Below are 22,583 nucleotides of genomic sequence, written 5' to 3'. Positions count from 1 at the left end.
GAGGCCTAAACCAAGACGAAATAATACAGACCCAGACAACAACAACAACAAAAACACTACAGCGGTGTCCAGGTACCTTTGGTTCTGTTGTGTGGCTTTCAGTTCCACTGTGTTTACCAGGGTTCCACAGTCACCATCAGAGTGAATCTGATACTCTGCACTGCCCTTGTATGTCAGTTCAGGGCTTGAACACTTTGAGGTGTAGTAACTACAAATTACCAGGAGTCCCTCTGTCAGTCTGAAATTCCTCATAAATACTTTACTCCACCACAGAAGTACCTTTCACAACTTCAGTCTAAGATGAATGGGTGTGGGATGAACCAATGATTGCTGTTATGTGAGTGACTAGAATGGACTTCTTTTACGTTCAACACTGGCTGGGGTCTCTGTTTAAACTTTGTTAATCCACGTGTGCTGAAAATGGCAATATCGTACACAGGCTTGGGGAGTAACAGATAACATGTAATGGGATTATGTAATCTGGATACAAAAAAAGACAACTGTATTCCATCAGAAAGTGTAATCAGACTATAGATTTGTTAAGTAAAAATGAGGATTATTAGTAATATTGCAATTTTAAGATAAAGAACAATATGCTACCATACACAGCTGCCAATTCATTATCATGGTCTCTATTGAAAATGCTTCACTGGCTGGAAATTCCACCATTATTTGTCTTTAAATCAGTCAATCAATCAATCAATCAATTGCACACAACAAAGGAAGAAACAGCTTGACAAACTAATAAATCTAACAATGAACATAAAACACTTACAGTATAGCTACAACTATTGATCTATCATTAATCAACAATTAATTAATTAATTAATTAATTAATTAATTAATTTAATCTGCATCTATTTTGATAATTGATAAATCATTAAAAGTAATGTTTTAATTTAAATAAAGTAAAAATTCTCTGATATCACTCTCTTAAATTTAAATATTTTCGGGCTTCTTTACTCATCTCTGACAGTAAACTGAATATTTTTGAGGATGTGATCTTGGACTTTGAGAAACACTGATCAACAATTTATCACATTTTATGGACAAAATATCTAATTGATTAATGGAGAAGATGGTTGACAGATTAATCAGTAATCAAGATAATCATTTCGGGAAAGACATATGGAGAACACTGGTGTACATGTGTTAAGCCAGTTGTGAATTCAGTGTTAACAATTAGATGTGTGTTTGTCCAGTGCACTAAAGTACCCACTGATGTCAAAAATCAGTCTGTTTTCATTCATAGTTCCTTTGCAGTGAGGAGAACAGAAAAAGAGCAGCAGAGAAAAATGAAGCTCAAATGTTTGGTCAAAGTAACATTTAATAAGACTTGTGAACATATAAACATATATCGACAAAAACAAAAATGAAGAAAAGGCTTTAATCCTTCACATCCTTTTCCTCATCCTCTAAGTGGACCATCTGCTTCTCGGCCTTCAGCAGTCTCACTCCTTAAGAGAAGCAAGACAGAGTTTAGATCAACAAACCAGTGCACTGTGATGTTTGCTTGGAGAGACATCCTGTTTTTCAAGGTGAATGCAACAGGAGGCAGCTGAGGACAACATAAGAGCCCTTACTCAATCCTGGGTGAAAGGGTCAGGTGGATATACCAATAAGATGTAACAGGCATTGTTTTCTATTCACTTACAAAACCCTAAATGGACACTCAAATGGACCATCATATATCACTTCCTTATTGAGATCATTCAATAGTCATTATTCAGCTCATTGAAGCAAATGGTGAATGCAATGTATCACTGAATATGGAAAAAATACTTCATTTTTTGTGCTGTGAACAGCTGGAACACATCACAACAAACATTCAAACTGAACATGCTCAGGGCCGTCTCTAAACCTTTTTGACTGGGGTGGCACAAGTGTGGCTTATGCAGGGGTGGCATGAAGTATGTGTATGTAGACCAAAGTGCACTTTTTGGACTGGCATCTTATGCTTCTCTACTTTGATTAGTATTTTCAAGTTTGTTATATTCCTCTTGAAAATGTTACTTTAAAAAGTAAAAAGTCCTACCAATCACAGTACAAGAGGGTGGCATCTTTACTTTTATTCTTTAAAGGGATAGTTCACCCCAAAATGAAATCTACTCACCCTCATGCTGATTGAAGGTCAGGTTTAGTTTTGTAGTCCACAAAACACTGCTGGAGTTTCACAGGAAAACAGTTTTCAAATGTAAAAAATCAACAGAATAAAAACATAAAATGCAACCATACTGCTCGTCTGGTATAATTTAAATTTCCTTAAGTCCCAACTTGCCAAGTTGGCTAAAAATGTTATTTACACCATGTTTTTAACCTGAACCTTCACTGTAGATCCTTAACTTGGAGCACTGTTCATGTGCACACTGTCTTAACTGTGGGTGTGTGTGGTGTGACGTATGCAAACACCATGTCAGGACTTTAGGAGAGTTAGATTATGCCAGATGAGCAGTATGGAGGCATTTTATGTTTTTTCAGTTGTTTTTTACATTTCAAAACTAGTCACTATTCACTTCACTTGTTTGGAAAATTCTGCAACACTGTTTCTGTTGTCTGTGAAACTTTTCAGACTAACAAAATAAACCCAGCCTTCAATCAGCATGAGGGTGAGTAGATGATGACCAAATTTTCATTTTTGGGTGAACTATCCATTCAAGTCCTCAAAAATAAAATATACCTCCATTCTACCACTGTCTTCAGCATTCCACCATAAAATAGTTTTATTTTTATTATTTATTATTTATTATTTATTATTTACTCATCCATTTGCTGTGTATAGTGTTTTATACACATTATTCATTCATTATGTGTTTTAAAATGATCAATAAAGTAAATTAACCTTAAATAAAGTAGCAAACATACAAAAGAAAACAAGACACATTTATATATTCTCATCAAAGAGTTGGTTCAAACTAATATACCTCCCCTCACTGGACCGATAGCCAATCATACCTGAAGATAATGGGATGGCATTTGGGGTGGCCAGTCAGATTTTAGGGGTGGCCAGTGCCTTCCTAGCTGTTATCAACCAGTTCCACCCATAGATCTCATGATGGTAACTGAACTAGGGATGTCCCGATACAACTTTTTCATATATGATACGATACCAATATTGCAGCCTTGAATATTGGCCGATACCAATATCGATACGATACGATATTAGCACATATCATACATACTTTTATTACTTATTTTGTAGTGTGGAATGTTAGAAAAGGCTTGATCAAGTGATGTTACTCAAACAGAGAACAATAATCAGCAATCAGAGTCACCTATGGATAGAAGTGCTGGAGCAGAAAATGGACTGTTTATCAGAGCGCTTATATCTAAGATTTTAGATGCAGTCTGATAAAATCCAATATTCGTTTTTTGGCTGATATCGGACCGATATCTGATATCAATATCGGATCGGGACACCCCTAAACTGAACCATTGTCATGAACTACTGACAACAGTGAGTGATGCTGATTTAAGATTATTTTGTCTCATTACAGTACAAGATCAAAACTTTTTTTATCCTCACAAATGACTTGTTCATCCATGAAGATGTTTCTGTAATGTTAACACAGCATTTATTCCAACTCAAACCACACTCTTTGCCTAAATATGATAAATTAACATTTTTGTAATTGTAATCTATGGTTTGGAAGGCATTGAAAATTATTGTTCTGCCGGTGATGTGAGGTCATAAAAAGTTCATATGTGTGGTTTGTATATGATGACAACAGAGAGGTCTTTAAAAAACATCACAAAAATATGATTTCTACAATCCAAACAAAACTCACACTTCTTAAATATGCACAGTTCATTGATTCTGATGGTTTTTAACATTTTCTCTGCTTAAGTCCCAGATATTGGGGGGGAGGAGCTGACTTTCTGAATTATAATGAGTAACTTCAGATAGAAGAAATATCTGTTTCCATCACATTATTTGTGCTTTCCTGAATAACATATTTGTATTTTGGTTTATCCCCAGCAGGGTGCTGACCTGGTATATGTGGAGGGGAGTTGAGGATGGGTGTGTCTTTTCTGCGAGGTTTCTTCAGTCGGTCTTCATCCTGATTCTCCACACAGAGAGCCTCCTCCACCTCTTCATCATCCTTCACCTCTGACTCCCTGTCCACCAAGCTGTCAAGCACCTCTTGGTCTGTCACACAGCCAGAGAAATGGTTATATTATCAACAACCTTCACCATACCTGTTTCCATAGAGACACATTTGTACAAAAGACCTTCAGTAACAGCTCAGTTCAGTTACACAGTCACACCTTTTACATGTGGATGAAACATGATGCACATAGTTACAGACTTCTGTCCAGACAGCAGTCTTGTCCAACAGATAATACTTTCTGGTTTACTAATCTATGTACCTTAATGTTCCACGAAGGTTTCAGAGGTATACCTTAGCAAAAGAACTTGTCTTTGAGTGTCTCCCAGACTATCCCTTGGCAGGTGCCCTTAAGAAGAACTATTAAAATTCATTGTAAGCTGTAGGCTCTTTTACTGCAGTGCATGCAATATATGAAATCAGTTGAAATAAAATTTTAAAAATTCAAACTGCAGCACCAGCACTTTTCAACCTAAACATAAAGACTAATGTACAGTTCAAACAAGCAGCTCATAAAAATAAAGAAAATCATTAGTTTTGATTATTTGATTATTATTTCCTTTGTGCCAGTATGTTTCATTCTGAAGCACAATTATCATTATCATATTATTATTATTGTTGTTGTTTTATTATTATTATTGTTGTTATTATAAAAAGCTCTGTGCTTACAGTGTGTGCTCTCCTGCGTCATTAGTCGATGTTCAGACTCCAGGGTCGTCCTCACACAGCCAGTCGTCATCTTGGAGGTCCTCTGGGCTTTCTACACAGATCACATAACACACACGCACACACGCACACACGCACACACACACACACACACACACACACACACACACACACACACACACACACACGCACATTCACAATCCATTATTCATTAGTGGACCTTATGGCACCAACAAAGGATAGAGCACTTCAGTCCTCTGTGTGTGTGTGTGTGTGTATGTGTGTGTGTGTGTGTGTGTGTGTGTGTGTGTGTGTGTGTGTGTGACACATCTGTTTCATGTTTAGAGAAAACTGCATCAACACAAGCTTTGATCAAACATAATCAAACATACAAACACTAATCTTTACCCTCTAGATCTTCATACAGAGGCTATAGCTTTTAAACAATTTATACTAAGTAAGAAAATATAATATCCATGTGTATGTATATGTACATATATATGCATTTTCCAGACAAGAATGACAGATGCACAAAAGGTGAGCTGTGTCTCCTGAAATTACATTTGTAAATTGTTTTTGTAGTTATGTTGTGGTGTCCTGCACTTAGTATGTTGGTACTAACACCAAAGCAACACTATGGCAACAAACACACTACCACTAAGGTTAAGGCTAGAGAAAATCACTATTTCAGTTAAATTTTAATAAATAATTTAATTTCGCAAGTGACTGCTGACTTTTAAACAACGCTGTACTTTCTATGACTGGAGAGTGTGATTGCAGCAAAGTGTCAGTGCCAGAAGACAAATGAAATTTGTTGTCACTGAACATTTTACAGTCTAACATTTTCTGTAACTTTCCAGGTACATTAATGAACAACACTTCTTCATTATGAAATTGAAAATTGTATTATTTTTTATGTATTTCGGTCAGCATCACAGTTCCCTAAAAGTTTGCTGTTGCACATTTGTTGTATATTAATGTCATTTCTAGGAGACAGGGAAAAATTGAAGATCTAAAAAGAAACAAAAGCGGTGATGAATTTAACTGAAAATAAATAACAGAAAAGAAAACAAAAGAAAACAAACCATAAAACCTAATGGAAGAAAAGAGAATAGAGCAAAATCAAGCTTGATAAATAAAGAATCAGTGTGTTCTTACCTCAGTCTCAGCAGTGTCACACAGACAGACGGAGCAGTGTGACTCTGGTTATGAAGCTTCGAGGAGGAGCATCCTTTCTCCTCTGCATCCATTATCTGCCACAGATACTCCCCAACCCCCACCAGCTGTTGGAGCTAGAGTTACAATTTTGACTGAGAGGCAGAGGAAGTCGTTATTTAACACTTGATGTACTGTTTCCTTTGGAATATACAAAAATCTCATATATTGTCATTTGCTTTCTATGTGACTCTCTTTTGAGCAGATTCTAAGTAGTAGTAATACACATAAGTGCCATTTACGACCTACAGGTAGTGGGTTTTATGACCCCCCCCAAAGTTGAAGTTTGGAGTTCAGCAACCCCCCCCCCCCCCCGCCCCCAATCAAAAAACATGCAGCTGTAAAATAGCCATATATTAAAAATTTAGCATTTGAAAGGACAATAAATGAAGTCATAACAAATACTATATTATTCTTAATATTTAATTTACATGATGTAGTGCTGTGTGTGTTTTGTTGCCTTTATGTCACACACTGACCACTTTCATTAAATTAGCAAGCACAAAGCACCATAAATTCAAACACCTCTGATCATTAACACTTGTGCAAGCAACTTGTGTCTCTCCCATCATCTCCCTACCAGCCTTGTGTGGAAATACATGTCTCCATTGTGTTTAAAGGCGGTTTTGATCCCTTGAGGCTGCTGTAGTTGGTCAGTGTGGAGTGTTGAAGCCAGAGTTACAGACTGAGTTAAAGTCAGCAGATATTAGTTTGTTTCCACAAACACAAGGTGGCGCCAGTAGGATGACATCAGATTTAATTTCATATTCTCAAGTTTATATAACCATATATTCAAACTTCATTATGAAGTATATATGTATATATATATATATATATATATATATATATATATATATATATATATATATATATATACATATGTATATACGTATGTGTGTAAAACAGACTAATTACAGACCGAGTTAAAGTCAGCAGATATTAGTTTGTTTCCACAAACACAAGGTGGCGCCAGTAGGATGACATCAGATTTAATTTCATATTCTCAAGTTTATATATCCATATATTCAAACTTCATATATATATATATACATGTGTGTGTGTGTGTGTGTGTGTGTGTGTGTGTGTGTGTGTGTGTGTGTTGTGTGTGTGTGTGTGTGTGTGTGTGTGTGTGTGTGTGTAAAACCTGATTGGTTGCTCCTGGTCACCAGAAGCAGCAGACTGTCTGTGTTCATGTTCTCTCTATAGCAGCTCTATTATATAAGCTCTTTTCCCTACAATCCTATGATGAAACACTCCTCATGGCCTCATGGTCCAATCAAGCTGCAGCCTTTTGAAGTCTTGATGAGGGATTGTACTCTGGTAATTAGCACATCCTGCTCTGAAGTGTGTGCTGTTCTTTTTGGAGCAATTGTTCCAAAGCTCCTTTGCAGCACAGCACAACCGCCTTCATGTGTTTTACACAATAAAACAACAAAAACATGTTTCACTGTTCAAAGCTTTATTGTAGTGGTATTATTCATAGGAAGCATTGTGCATTCACTGAGCAGAGGTGTGGTGTGTACACTAATAACATCTTCATTAAGTAACTAATTCTGAGGTTCATATTAACATATTTTACCTTGTAATTAAGCTGTTTAAATAGCATTAAAAACAGCCTATCCTATGCTGTTACAGTTGCTCTCATCTCAGGTCCTAAGATTATACATTTGTCTTGCATGTCATGCAGCTTGTAGTGGTCCTAGCCTCAGCACCACTAAAAAGCCAGTTTTACTACTGAGTCAAATGTTAAATATAACCACAAAATGTGATAAATACCCACGAAAGGCTTTTAAAACATAAAAATAAAAGATAAAAGATAAAGCACATGCTGCAGTGAACTGAAGAGTTCAATTTCTTATCAGTCAGATGCAGTCCCATGCAGCAACACATGCAACACCTGAAACACACAAAGAAGCACAAATCCAAAAATTAACACAAAAGCAAATAATCCACAACTATACACTCACTGAAGGTATGAATAAATCATTATTATCATTATTAGTGTAAACCTAGTTACTAAACATACTACATTTTTGGGTTATTTTAATTATTTAAGTTTATTATACTATTTATGTTGCTTATTAAATGGATAGTTAACCCAAAAATGAAAGTTGAGCCATTATCTACTCACCCTCATGTCAATTGAAGGTCAGGTTTAGTTTTGTAGTCCATAAAACACCGCTAACCAGGTTTCAAATGTAAAAAACAACTGAATAAAAGCATAAAGTGCCTCTACAAAGCCCCAACATGCCAAGTTGACTCAAAAAAATGTTTATATCATGTTTTTAGCCTGAGCCATGGTCATGTGCACATGCACACAGTCTGAACTGGTTGTGTGTGGTGTGACGGTGTGCAAACGGCATGCTGGGACTTTAAGAGACTTGGATTATGAGCAGTATGGAGGCATTTTATGTTTCTTTTCCAGTTGTTTTTTACGTTTGAAAACTGGTCACCATTCACTTCCATTGTTCGGGAGATTCTGCGACACTGTTTTCCTGTGAAACTCTTGCAGTGTTTTGTGGACTAGAAAAATAAACCCGACCCTCAATTGGGATGACTAGATAATAACTACATTTTCATCTATGGAAGTATTACATACATGAGTGGTTAATTATAATTATTTCATAATTATTCATAGCACTTTAACAATTATTTAGTTGATATATTTATGTGTAAAAGTAAAAACAGCCTCAAGGCAATATTGGTAGAGTGTGAATCTGCTGGTAACCCCAAAGATTGATGTTGGGTGCACACTGTCTCGCCATGTGGTATGAATTATATAATTGCTAAAGCTCGACAAGGATGTGGAGGCCATTAATTCCTGATAAAGAATACCTCATCAGACATCATTCTGCACATGGTCACCAGCCAAAGAACAACAATCAACAACAAGTGACAGGCCATTTGTACTGTCAGCTGCTGCTGGAAGTTGAGAGTTGAACAGTGAATGGGATGTGAGATGACTGATCATGTGATAGTGGGTGAGAGAAATATAGATTTAAACAAAGTTACATGAATGTGATTTATGTAAGTGAAATAATCAAATTTAGAATTTTCTGATGCTATCACAAGTTCTGGTCTGTTCTGTTCTGTACACTGATGAAGGATGGGTCTACATTTATTTATGGCAAAACTTTTGAAAGTGGAAATGAGGCTTGTACACAGTTTCACACTGACAGAGATTTATAACACAGGACCATTGTGTGTGCAAGGCTTTATAATTCTTTATCATTCTGACTAGAAAATTCATACTTGCAATGAATCTCTGTTTTTGTACATAAACAGAGTTTTAGTTGTGACCTTGCACTATAATGTGGTGCTCCCTTGTTTCAGATACACATGCTTTAATATATATATTAGGTTAGGTAAAAAAAAATAGAGCCTTTGGTCATGAGTTTTTATGAGAAGCAGTTGTTGCTAACTCACCTTTTATTCCAACGAGTCTGTGTTCACAGAATGACGCAAAGAATCCTTCAACTGGAAAACAAAACACACAGGATTCAGCATTTACAATGCAGTATGAATACATCTGATCTCATGTAAATACATTGATTGATCAAACAGCATATTCTGCATATACTGTGCTCAGCAATGAAACATCTTTTCTGTTTTGCAATTCACCTGAATATTTAATTAATATTTATATATTTTAAAAGCTCAAGGAATGTGAATTTAACTTTTAAAAAGATGTCATCTGTGTGAAGTGTTACAGGCAGCAGGAAACAATAGTCAACCGCTCACTCTACAGGTCAGAATGAGATGATCTTACTCTCTGCAGGAAGCTCACTATGTCCAGCTTGTCTGCCTTGGTGGGAGCACAGCCCAGACCCTCACACATGCTCTCAGATCCAGGAGGTGACTGTCTGGGGGAGTCCACATTCCAGGTGCTCCAGATGTGGCCGTTCTGCACATCAGCCAGAGGAATCTGTGGCAGCAGACAGCACTGAGTGGATACTGTCCTGTTGGAGGCGGGGCTAACTCCAGGAAGAAAGACTCTGAGCTGAGAGCAGAGCAGAGACTGCTCATCTAAGAGTCTGTGCATTTTCTACTCAAACACAAGGAAAACATACAGTAAAACAAATCATTAACAACACTACTTATACACAACACAAAAATGGAAAATAAATTGAATATCATTCTAAAACACCAAAAGAAAGTTAGCAACAAAAAGTCATTACAAAAATGCAAAGCTCTGGTGTACTGGTATAACCTGACATGTCAGATGATTCCACAGAACCATCTGAAAAATCATCCTTAGAAACTGTTTGGAAAAGGGCAGGCACTTTAAAAAAAAACACTTGGCAGGTAATTGGATGAACCATCGATCACATATGAAGCTCAGCATAAGTTCAGTCAGGAAGACCTTCTATTACACTGCCTTCATTCATAACTTTCCTTTACTCCGTCTCTCCCCTCCTATTCCCTCTAATCAGCTGTTTGTGGGCGTTCACCTTCGTCTTTACTATCCAATCAGATTTTGCCACGGTCGCGATAGCCAGTCAATTTGCTGCTGCCAAAACTTTAAATCGCCTCTGTCTTTGCTCCATCAGTTGTCATTCAGTCAGTCGCGCGACCCTCCTCCACCCCTCTCTCCTCCAGTCATTGGACCCAGGTAGCCAGAAGATGTTCACCTTGATCCTCCTCCTCCTCCCCTCTCTCCTCCAGTCTTCAGGTCCAGGCAGCAGGAGTCCGGAGCCACTTCACCTCACCAGTCTCTGCTTCGCACTTCTTCACCACCACCAGTGTCTAGACGCCGGGGGGGTTCTCTTCACTACAGCTTCATCACCCCCATATATATATATATACAAATTGTTTCACCTCAATGGGGTCTAACCGCCAAAGACTGTTCATGTTTCATATATCATGCACGTGCCATTAAAACAATTCTCTTTTACTCTTAGTCTCTCCTGATTGAACTAACACAGGCTAACGTCAACAGGTCAAATCAAACTCTTGCTGAAGCTGGGTGGGAGAAGAGCGAAAACATCTTCTCCATGGAGAAAATTCTTCAGAGCTGGTCATTGTTCTTCTTTCAATGACAAAAAACTCTCCAGTTCTGATGCTTTCACAGTATCTATACTAATCTCTTCAGAGTCGTGTCCATGGAAGCCTCTTGCTGTTGTCACACCTAAAACCATGCCTGTAGCTGCTAGTAGTCCCTCCTAGGATGCTGAGTGGCTGCACCACTTTGAAGCAGACACAAACAGAACTTAAACCTAGCTAGATGGTTTCTCACATGATTTTGTGATCTTGCAAATCCAGGTGCTTTGCAAGGTAAATTCTGGTGGTTGAGTGGTTCAGACCCTCACCATCCATGTCCCTTTCTCTGTCTCTGTGTTCCTTGTCGCTCTGTTATGTACCATCAAAGAAAGACAATATGGAACAAATTCCAACATGTTCATCGCTGTCAGCCACAATTTTTTGGATAAAAAATTTCAAAATTTCAATTTTGCGATTTTGAGAATAATGAACATTAACTTTGCTCCGATCAGTTTTCATATCAGCAGCACAACCTGAAACATTCTTATCAACACGACAACACACTTCAGGTCTAGTGAGGCCTTTTGGTCATTCCACTCACTTTCCCCAAGTAGCACCCTCAAGAAAACATGTCAGGCCACAAGGAAACCCTTAAACTTTACATGTCTAACTCCAGTCCTTAGTGTGTTCTGCTCAACGCTACTGTTTGTGGGGTCTAATGAATATGGTCACCTCAAAGGCCTCATAGTCAGTAAAATGATACATTATTTAATAACTGACAATAATTTATCACATTTTAATTATTATAGTTTACAGGATTAGTCAGGTATCATCAGTGCATATTGTGCCCAAGACTCAGTGTGTGGGTGTGACTAAGTGTGTGTGTGTGTCAGGCACGTGCAGAGGGGGGGGCGGAGGGTGCTGTAGCACCTGCCCCTTTGACCCTTGATGCCCAAAGTGCCCTTCTGTCAAAGTGTTTTTTGTTTGTTTGTTTTTTGTAAGTGTGTGTGTAAAAGTCTGTCTGTGTGGCCCAAAATAATAAATAAAACAAAATAATAATAATTCAGATCTACCCTCGGTTGGTCACGTGATCCACATAGATGTGCCCTCACTGCCCAGATGTGCCCTGTAGCTGCTAAGCAACGGATCGCCCTCTACAGTTCGGCACGCGTGTGATCCGCGGACCACATGTGAGCATCATAGTTTTATTGTCACTATTACTTTTGTATAAGTTATAATATGAGAAATCTCAATGCAGAGTTGCAGTGAAAAGACAGATGGTGCTGTGTGCAGCTCATCTCTGTGAAGAGCGACTGATTTAAACGCCGTCACATCGCCTTGAGTGAAATCCAGACCATAATTTTTTTCACTGATGTAAATATGCTATCACCAAAGAAACAGATCATAAAACTGTGATGTTCATTGAAACTTTGGTGATGTCATGTCTTAACTTCTACACAGCTCTTCTCTGCTCACTGGTGCAGCTCTGTCTCACCCCATCTGTGACACAGTGTGTCTGCTGATCGATCATGACTTCTAACCAATCAGATGTGCTGCTGTAGGCGGGACATTGAGCCAGACTACAGAGTGTAGTTGTGTAATATACTGTACAGTGTATAATGATCTAATATATGTATAGTGTATACATAGTACAGCACTGTATTAGTTTGAAGTTTTTAATATTATTACCATTATCATTACTATTATCATTATTATTACATTACATAACTATGGTGATAATTACAGACAGACAAAGATCAAAGACAAGTGCGTTTTTAAAATAATTTAACCCCAATCCCACCACTTTTTTATTTTTTGCTGATCTGAAAAATGATCCGATCCGTGACTCAAAACCGTGATACGATCCGTGAGCATCCTGCGTGTGTGCGTCTGACTCTGCACACACCTCGCATAAGTTATAGCCGCTAGTTAACCACACACAGTGTGCTGAGAGGAAAAAGTATGTCAGGCTTCTTTTTGTTTCTATATGTTTCTTTTGTCATGGGCAAAGTGCATTAGAGATCTGTATCATTTTAATGTCAAGTGAGTTGCAGTGTTTTTCCTATGTTTCTAGAGGCAATGAGGCATGGGCTGTTATTTCTCTAAAACTATGCAATGTACATGCATATTCACATAATTTTGGACTATTACAGTATAAATACAACAACAATAACAATAATAATTAGAAGAATTTGAATTGTGATTTTCTCAACCTCTCATTTAAACACATCAGTACTTGTTTCTAACATTTGTATATATACACACAAATTCAATATAATATGCATAAATATAAAATATATAACTTTTATAACCTTGCTGTCTTGTGCAAAGCGGATAGTCAAACTGAATAAAAGCACAAATACATTTAAATACATGATTCCTATATCATTTAATTCTTTTTTTACTTTATTTTTAGCACTACAAATAATAAAGGGCAGGTTATGAACCAGCACCATGGAGCAAATTCGTGGCCCCCTTTTAACTTTGAGCACCTGCCCCACCAAAGGTCTCTGCACAGCGCTGGTGTGTGTGTGTGTGTATTACCATTTTCAAGCTATCATCATAGTGATGGGCCAGTTCATTCAACTGCATCTCCAGCTCTGCAGCCTCCTGTTTCACTGCTCGCCTCAGTTCCTCGATGTCCCGAACCTTCTCCCTACATACACACAGACAAACAGATGGTTCAGTAAAGGAAAGAGCAGACTGGCTCTTCCTAAAGGTGATTTAATAAACACCAGTTTTAAAGGGTAAGATAAGACAGTGACTCCCAAATTTTTTCTGGTCTGCCCTGCTTTCAGAAGCCAGAAGTTTGCACCCTTATAAGAAAATATAAAAAAATATAGGAACAATATACACAATATGAACAATAGAAGACTCAACAAATGAAGTTTTATAACAAGATTCAGGAACAAAGACCACACCTCAGACGGATTCATTTCCGTACTTGGAGTACTTAAACACACCTCATCCGTTTCCTCACCCTTTGACTCTGTTTCCACATCCCTCCCTCCCCGACCCCCTCTTTTTCTTCTCTCTTTACTTGAATACACGAACCGGGGGGGGGGGGGGGGACAACTTCATAAACTGAAGAACACTAACACCCAAGTGTAAACTAAAGCCAAATATAGCATTGTAAACTGCTGGAGCTTTGTGAAGTCCAGTGTGTACCTGTCCTGGTCAGAGAGAGAACTGTAAACTGCAGCCTGGTCTTCAGAGAGCTGCTCCTCCATGTTGCTGAGCACAGAGCAGAACTGCTGCAGACACAGCATCATCTTCTCCAGTTCATCCAGAGAGTACTGTGGAGCAGTGCAACAGTTCACTTTTAGCCACAATTGCAAAGACATTCCAAAATACAAAAAAATCAAGATCTAGACCTGCACTGTAAAAAGCAACATAGTAAAAATTTTATTTTTTATTAATGAAAAGTTTTAGATTTTTCTGTTGATAAACTGTAGACAAGTTCAAGTAAAACGTAAAATAATGGAAAAATAACTGTAAATGTAATCAACATCAGGTTTTCAATCATTTCACATCTATGAATTGGATTTTGTCTCACATTAAAACTAGTTTTTCCTGCATTAAAACAATGTACTTTAATTTAACAGATATTTATCGTGATTTAATAAAAACATTCTTGCTATCATAATTTATTTACACTGTAAATGTACACTTCTTACAACAGATATAAATGATTTTATTTAACAGTCAGTGAAACTTAATTAAAACTTTGAATACATGACTTATAATGATATATTTTATACTTCTTTAACTACTAACTAACTAAACTAACTACTTAAAGGATCAGTGTGGAAGATTTAGTGGCATCCAATGGTAAACTTGCAAATTGCAAACATGTCACCTCACTCTCCCCTTCCAAGCATGGAGGGGAACCTATGCTAGCCATGAAACTTGTGCAAAGTGGTGCATGAGCCAGTGGTGCCAGTCTTTGGTTTTCCTATTACAGGCTATTACCACATTCTGTACAAGGAACAAACTGAACCTTAGTCCAGCACTCAGTTGATTTGGTTTTCATTTGGTTCAGTTTGAGTCTATTTACAGTATCTCTCATTGTATACGTGTGGTGGGCAGTCCTCCCCTAGCGCAGGTTAATGGGCCCTATCTTATGCCTGGCGCAAAGCCATTGCACCGCCAGCGCAAGTGATTTTGCTATCTTACGCCAGCGCAAGTGCCATTTTTGCCATGTGGGTAAGATAGCAAACGCACTTGCGCTGGGTCTGTGCTGCTGTGGGCGGGAGGTCTAAGCATGAAGGCAAAACCAAGGCGTGGCTGGGCGCGTTTGCTATCTTGTGCTCAGCGCATTGGGGTAAAACGTGCTTGTGCCTTAGGGTCGTGTCTTGTGCTGATCGAAAGCAAGCGGGAGGCGCATTGGATTTAATTTATTCAAGGCGTGTCCAAATCCACCTTTGCCGTCTTGTGCCAGGGGCAGGAGTGATATTTTGCCCTGCCCCGCCCTTTGCGCCACCAGCGCAAAGCAGGATACACCTATCAGATGTGCCCAGGTGCCTTCATTAATTCACAGGCGAGTTTAGGCCAAACATGCAATAAACCAATCAGAAAGTCAGCTCTCATCACCTTTTAAGAGGCAGGTGCCCAGCAGCGCAAGCAGAGGCAGCATGATGGCGGATTTACCAGGAGGAAACAAAGAGAAAAGATTTACAAAGCAAGAAGACAGATCTCCTGGTTTGAGAAGAGAATGTGCAAGAGCACGCAATATATGGAGACAGCAGGACGTCTCCAAAACAGCTTCACACTGAAATAGTTTACAGAAATGCCTGCAAAAACCAATACAATAAATATGAACTGCAAATGTCATGCAGATATGTAACTGGTTATGTTTTACACTGAAACACCTTGAAATTGTGTTGTATTTTATAATTTATTATTAGCATCATCATCGTTATTAATTTTACTGGCTGAGGAGAGGGGGAGAGAGATGGTGCAGTAGAGAGGGGAGGCAAACAGATCCAGTCTCAAATTGTTTCTAACCACGAAGCCACGAAGCTTCCCGGTTCCGCTGGCACACCTGAGCCAGGTGGAAGAGCAGATACGCGGCTGTCTGTGCTCCTCCTTCTTCTTCTCCTCTCCCACCTAATCCTCATCTCCTCCTCTCATCCTCGCTCCTCTGTCCCGCTGCGAAACAAGTTGTTCTGTTCTGAAGTTTGGAGTGTGCACAGATATATCCAACCAGCTCTGATAGAAGCACACATAACTTTTTTCTCTGTTGGGCTGGAGTCCTGTGGTCAAATATAGTGTCTTGATCATAATTGTTCAATCATTGTTTTTCTGGATCATAACAAACAGACAGACACAAACACTACAGCTGCTCCAGCTGTCATGCTGACTCATCTGATAAAGACGATCAGACAGGTGTGATCGCGGCCGTGCTCCCTTCGCAGGTCTATTTAGATTTATTAGGCTTTAAAATTATAATTATTTTCCTCTTTAGTGAGTTTATCTTTAAAGACACATGCGCACACGGCTGTTTAACATTGATGAAAAGTGTTCTGTGATTGTGGAGACGTGTGTGCGCCTCAGCCAAGCGCGAGACATGCGAACGCTTTTAATTTCAATATTTACATTTTATTGCTGATAGAAAAAAAAAATGTTAGAATAACACTTAACTAATCCACACTCCCGTGGGAGGAAGAGAATGACCATAAATAACTGTGTTTTGTGATTGTGAAGACGTGTGTGTGTTTTGGTCAAGCCCGCCGGGTGCTATCTTGTGCTGAAAGACCACAGACTTTGCGCTTCGACCAGGTTTTGGCTGGTCTAAAGCGCAAGCGCGTTTTACTCCAGTGTGCTGAGCACAAGATAGCAAACGCGCCCGGCCACGCCTTGGTTTTGCCTTCATGCTTAGACCTCCCACCTACAGCAGCACAGACCCAGCGCAAGTGCGTTTGCTATCTTACCCACATGGCAAAAATGGTACTTGCGCTGTCGTAAGATAGCAAAATCACTTGCGCTGGCGGCGCAATGGCTTTGCGCCGGGCGTTAGATAGGGCCCATTAACCTGCACTAGGGGAGGACTGCCCACCACAGGTATACAATGAGAGATACTGTAAATAGACTTAAGAAAGATAGCAAAATCACTTGCGCTGGCAACGCAATGGCTCCACAATCACCAAACACCTAAATTTACATGAGTCTTTATTCTCCACAGGAGTGTCGATTAGTGAAGTGTCCTTTGAACATATCTACCGGCAATAAAGTGTAAATATTGAAGTTAATAGTGCAGGTATGTGTGTGTCTTGCCCTTGGCTGAGGTGCGCACACTCATCTCTACAATCACCAAACACCTTTCATTTATGTTTAAAAGTCGTGCACGCGCGTGTGTCTTTGAAGTTAATCTCACTAATAAGTATAACAGTACTATTATTATAATTATAAAGCCCAATAAATCTCAGCAGACCTGCAAACAGGATCACAGCTGTCAGATCGTCTTTATCAGATAAGTCAGCATGACAGGTGGAGCAGCTGTAGTGTTTATGTCTGCGTGTTTGTTATGATCCAGAAAAACAATGTTTAATCAATTATGATCTATAACATATAAAATATACAAGACACTATATTTGACCGCACGAGTCCGGCCCAACCTGAGAGAAAAAGTTACGTGTGCTTCTATCATAGCTGGTTGGATATATCCGTGCGTAATTTTGCGCACTTCAAACTTAAGAAACTCTCTCTGATTATTTCGCAGCGAGTCAGAGGAGCGAGGAAGGGAGGAGGAGATGAGGATTAGGTGGGAGAGGAGAAGAAGGAGGAGCACGGACAGCCACGTATCTGCTCCACCTGGCTCAGGTGGGCCAGTGGAACCAGGAAGCTTCGCGGCTGGACTGGATCTGTTCTCCTCCACTCTCTACTGCACCATCTCTCTCCCCGCTCCTCAGCCAGCAGAGTTAATGATGATCATGATGAAAATAATTAATGATAAAATACAGCATACTTTCAACATGCTTCAAGGTTAAAATATAAGCAGTTACATATCTGCATGACATTTGCGGTTCATTTATTGTATTGTTTTTTGCAGGCGTTAATGTATATATCGCGTTTTCACTTCTCGAACCAGGAGATCTGTCTCCTGGCTTTGAAAATCTTTTCTCTTTGTTTCCTCCTGGTAAATCCGCCGTCATGCTGCCTCTGCTTTCGCTGCTGGCACACCTCTCTCTCAAAGGTGATGAGAGCTGACTTTCTGATTGGTTTATTGCATGTTCGGCCTAAACTCGCCTGTGAATTAATGAGGGCACTTGGGCATGTCTGATAGGTGTATTCCGCTTTGCGCTGGTGGCGCAAAGGGCGGGGCAGGGCAAAATATCACTCCCACCCCTGGCAAAGGTGGATTTGGACACGCCTTGAATAAATTAAATCCCTTGCGCCTTGCTTGCTTGTGTTGTGTAAGGGGGTGAATGCAGCCTTGGCCTGACTCCTCCAGCCAGTTCCCTAATCAAGGCCAGGCTATATAAAGCACCTATTGGCTTTTGTTCTCCTCCTAGCCTCCTGCTCTGTCACTGCTGTGGTTGTTAATGATGAGTGTCCCAGGTATGTGCCAAAAGAAACACTTTTCATGCACACTCACTGCATATTATAGTTAGCTACTCTTTGCTTTAGCAGTTGTATGATGTGTGGCTGGATGTGCGTGGAATCAATTTGTCCTCCTGCCCATTTGAGTTGAGCTAAAGACCCATACCAGAGGTAGTGAGTAGGCTAACTTAAAAATATATTTTAGAGTACAGTATGGTGAGCTGGGCTAATTCTGGTTTTCCAGCTCTTTTAGGTTCACCTGCTTTTGAGCTACTGCTGTTTTTGCCCATTGGTTCACCCATTATTGCATTCTGATAAACTTGGTAGTTATTATTATAGTTTTTTTCTCTCAGAAGGAGACTGCCATATTGTTGGGAGGCTCAGTACCCATGGTGAGGTCCTTTCACTTTTTGCATATGAATAAATGAGACACAATATAGACTACAGCATTTTTACTATGAGGCTTACTGTGTTACACTTGTGGTGAGTAGTGGTAGCACCCCAGGCACTCCTCAGTGTGGTATGACTCTCTACAAGTGGCCTCCACTTAGTTCTTCTAGTTTTGGTTGCTTTATGTTGGACTGAGTTATATATACTTTAATATTCACTTATGATTTTAGAATTAATATGAAGGCCTTTTTAAATTGTTAATTGTAATAAAGTACTAATTCTATACCATCCTGTCTAAGTCAATACCATCATAAATACAACGCTCCACTTTCTATTAAACTGATGGGGAGATGCTGCATTGTAGTGTGCAGCTTACACCACCAGGGGTCAGTCTCTGCACAGCAGAGCACCTAAACAGACAAGCATTCATAAGCTTTCATAAAAAGAACAAACATGTCGTTTTGGGGATAAAGTAACAGGACTTATTAGTTGAAAAGAAGAAAAATGCCTCTGCCCCTGTTCTGGATTATATTGGACTCAAGTCTTGATGAGAAAGGTAAACTAACAAGCACTGCAAAATTTGCAATTTAGGTTTGAGTTTGTCAGTGAATAAAGGCTGTGTCTTCTCAAAACTGAAGTGCAGCTCCCATATATGTGTGTGTTGTTTCCCAGCTGTGGGAAAAGTGAAGCTATGACAATCAGGTCTGCCTATGTTGGGAGGATTAAGTACAGTGGAGCACAAAGTAGCTGAAAAAGCTTTGCACAAATATTTACTAATACCATATACCTTGGTAAAATGTCAGGAACGTATGAATGTATGAAAAAAAGGATACTGCTCAAGCCTATTAAAAATGAAACATTTTGCCTTACTATCTACTTTGCAACATTCTTCAAATATTTCCCTAGGTGGCATTGTTCGACTTCTCCCATATTCTCCCCCTATTGCCCTCCTGGCCACATACAGGTAGCAACAGAAGTACTTTTTTTCATCTCATTTTAGCTTATGTTTTTTATTATAACAGATTCATTTATTATTTTTCTATTGAATAGCAACATTGTTGTACTTTATGTATACCTGACCCTCAAGAACTCCCTGTTCTCTGTCAGATAAATTTAATCCTTAAGGAAAGTTTTGTGCCCAATTATATCATAAGAATAACAATAGAATGTTAAACATAATATGTGAAAAAAAAAAAAAAAAAAAAGTAAATGCAAAAATGGTGCCTAATAGAATAACAAAGTAAAAAGTACTCTTGGAAATGTAACTGTAACTAGTACTGGCAGTGATATTAAGAATAAAGTTATATTGCACAATTATTTAATGAAAGTAACATTGATGATGAAAAGTAATACCATAAAGACATTTATAATGTAATAAAGGTTCAAGACTTCTAATGTTAAAATCGCTTTCATTTTTGATTTTTATGTATACAACTGAGGCTCCACTGAAATATTTCAGTGCAAGAGAGATCCATTTCCTGTGTTTCAATCGTCACACAGTTAATTTAGTGTCATTAATGAATATTAATGAATTACACTGAATTAAAGAGAAAAACAGGAGCATGGAGAGTAGAAGAAAGAGTGAAGAGAGAGCCCCACAGGCTCCACATGCAAATAAGACATTCATGTGGTAATATGATCCCAGCTTTGAAAGGCCACCATCTCAACAACTATGGTAACATGACAACAAATGTACTGTCTTTGTTAAAGTGCACACATCGTGACTCAGTGGAACATGGACTCCTCCTCACTGCTCACTCCTGTTTCTAACATTAATGAATACAAAAAAATCAAGATTAGTCTGAAGAAGCAGCTTCAGTGACCAACATGAAGTAGATGGGCTTTGTTGTTCATATCATTATTTCTATGCAGGACTTATTTTAATTCAGCTGTTTTGAGTCAACTCCAATATACATTACATAAAGTGAGTCAGAACAGGAATAAAACATCATTTGTTATTAATATAATGAACATCAGTTAGAGATTGTGAGGATGATATAAAGCACAGTGTCCTGCTACAGGTGACAGCTATGTTACAGTCATTTTAAAGATCTTTTCACAGCTGAGATTGTCATTAAGCTGTAGAAGCTTGCAAACACATTTTTAGAGTTTTTATCACAAATTAATCCTGCAGTGGCGGCTGAACTCATCTGGTTTAAAACAGGTTGAATGACCTCAACAATCTGTTATTTATGACAGCCTAATTAGTAAAATACAATAGAGATAGACAGTAGACAATGGACAATATTGGAATAGTGAAACACATCAATAATACTCCTACAGTTCATTTGTATACTTATCTACTTTTCCTCTCTTTTCTTTACTTTAGACTGTATTAACTGTGTTATAATAATAATAATAATAATAATAACAATAATAATAATAATAATAATAATAATAATAATAATAATAATAATAATAATAATTATTATTATTATTATTATTATTATTATTATTATTATTATTACATGAATGTCTTGGTTGATCATCCATTTGTTTATATATTTATTTTTAATTGCGATAATTTTCATCATTATTATTTCTTAATCTTAATTTAGGTATTTTTATTTATGTATGTATCTATTTACTATTACTATTTATAGTATCATCATTACAGTTCACATATTTTTCCTTTTTCCTTTGTTTTCCTTTCTTCATAATACTCCTGCATTATTATGAATTTTATTGCTTCTGTCATTATTATTGATGATATTATTATTGTTGTTATTACTGTCATAATTTCTATTATGAAACTCTCAATAAACACAATTGTGAAAAGAAGTTAAAATTTTTGCCCACATAAGTAATTTGAATAGAATATATTCACAAATTCATGTATTGCTCATATTTATTACTACAACAGTTCATTTGCCATGGTAGCACAACACTTTTTGCCATACCATCTAATGTGTTAAAGTATAATGTCAGTAGGGAGTGCTCAGCTTTGCACATGTAAATCCATTACCTAAATTCCACAAAATCCTAAATTTTGTGGGACAGAAATGTGTTGTGTGTCTTGATTTAACTGCATTTTACCTTTTTCAATACTCTCTGATAAAAAAAAAAAAAAAGTAATCCTGACAGCATTATTCTGTTGTGATTTAAATAGGAAAAATCTGTTAAGTATCCTGACATGCCTGTTTGTCTTCATCGTACTCTTGTCTGCTTTTACAACAGTCAAGTCTAATTGAAATAAAGTTAAATAAATAAATAAAATAAAATAAAATAAAATAAAACCATTCAAGAAAACTAGACCACATTTATATGTAACTTTCATTTAGGTGCAGATGGGTATTGTTTGGATCATTGTGATGACAGACAAAATTGTGCTCTATTATGCAAGGAAAACATGTCAAACATGGTGACATCCAGAAAAATTAATTCAACTAAAAAGAGTCATCACAATAGTCATCTCAAAAATTTTCCAATCGCAAGATCCAAACAGCATGTGACCTTGTTTTGGTACGGTTAGTTTTCCTACCTGATGTGAAGCATTCTAGAGACCACCTTTTCAAGTGGACCTAGGCATGGATTAACAAACTGTGCCTGGCTACGGTGCACACACTAATCAAACAAACTGGACTTTGGGATGAAGTGTGCTTGGATCTGGACCTGGGTCCCTGATGTGAAAGCCCCCTCAGGCCCAACCGACTTATTAGTGAACCTGAATGCAACCAAAATGTG

At 38.1% G+C, this 22,583-nt stretch overlaps 2 protein-coding genes across 6 annotated transcripts in view; both read right to left on the bottom strand.

Annotated features, from left to right (window-relative positions):
- Positions 1 to 1,302: 1,302 nt before the first annotated feature.
- Positions 1,303 to 6,238, bottom strand: ppp1r17 (protein phosphatase 1 regulatory subunit 17). The gene is made up of 4 exons (XM_084747479.1): positions 5,931 to 6,238; positions 4,776 to 4,866; positions 3,989 to 4,147; positions 1,303 to 1,457 (listed from the first exon to the last, which is right to left on the bottom strand). The coding sequence occupies exons 2-4, from the start codon at positions 4,843 to 4,845 to the stop codon at positions 1,387 to 1,389; spliced, it is 300 nt and encodes a 99-aa protein (XP_084603605.1). The 5' UTR covers positions 4,846 to 4,866; positions 5,931 to 6,238; the 3' UTR covers positions 1,303 to 1,386.
- A 1,191-nt stretch (positions 6,239 to 7,429) lies between these two features.
- itprid1 (ITPR interacting domain containing 1) overlaps positions 7,430 to 22,583 on the bottom strand; it is a 43,428-nt gene continuing 28,274 nt past the window's right edge. For 3 of the 5 annotated variants that reach the window (XM_084747507.1, XM_084747511.1, XM_084747510.1), the window contains 5 exons: positions 14,136 to 14,263; positions 13,512 to 13,623; positions 9,757 to 10,032; positions 9,414 to 9,464; positions 7,430 to 7,884 (listed from right to left, as the gene is read on the bottom strand). In XM_084747507.1, the coding sequence (XP_084603633.1) occupies positions 9,417 to 9,464; positions 9,757 to 10,032; positions 13,512 to 13,623; positions 14,136 to 14,263 (564 nt within the window). In that variant the 3' untranslated portion in view covers positions 7,430 to 7,884; positions 9,414 to 9,416. The remainder of the gene's footprint in view (positions 7,885 to 9,413; positions 9,465 to 9,756; positions 10,033 to 13,511; positions 13,624 to 14,135; positions 14,264 to 22,583) is intronic. The other 2 variants (XM_084747508.1, XM_084747509.1) reach the window with 2 other exon arrangements.

The sequence above is a fragment of the Lutjanus erythropterus genome, chromosome 21, assembly GCF_056507025.1.
Source record: "Lutjanus erythropterus isolate fLutEry1 chromosome 21, fLutEry1.hap2, whole genome shotgun sequence".
Classification (NCBI taxonomy): domain Eukaryota; kingdom Metazoa; phylum Chordata; class Actinopteri; order Lutjaniformes; family Lutjanidae; genus Lutjanus; species Lutjanus erythropterus.
Note: the sequence above shows the minus strand (reverse complement) of the source record. Positions and strands in the feature narration are given on the sequence as shown.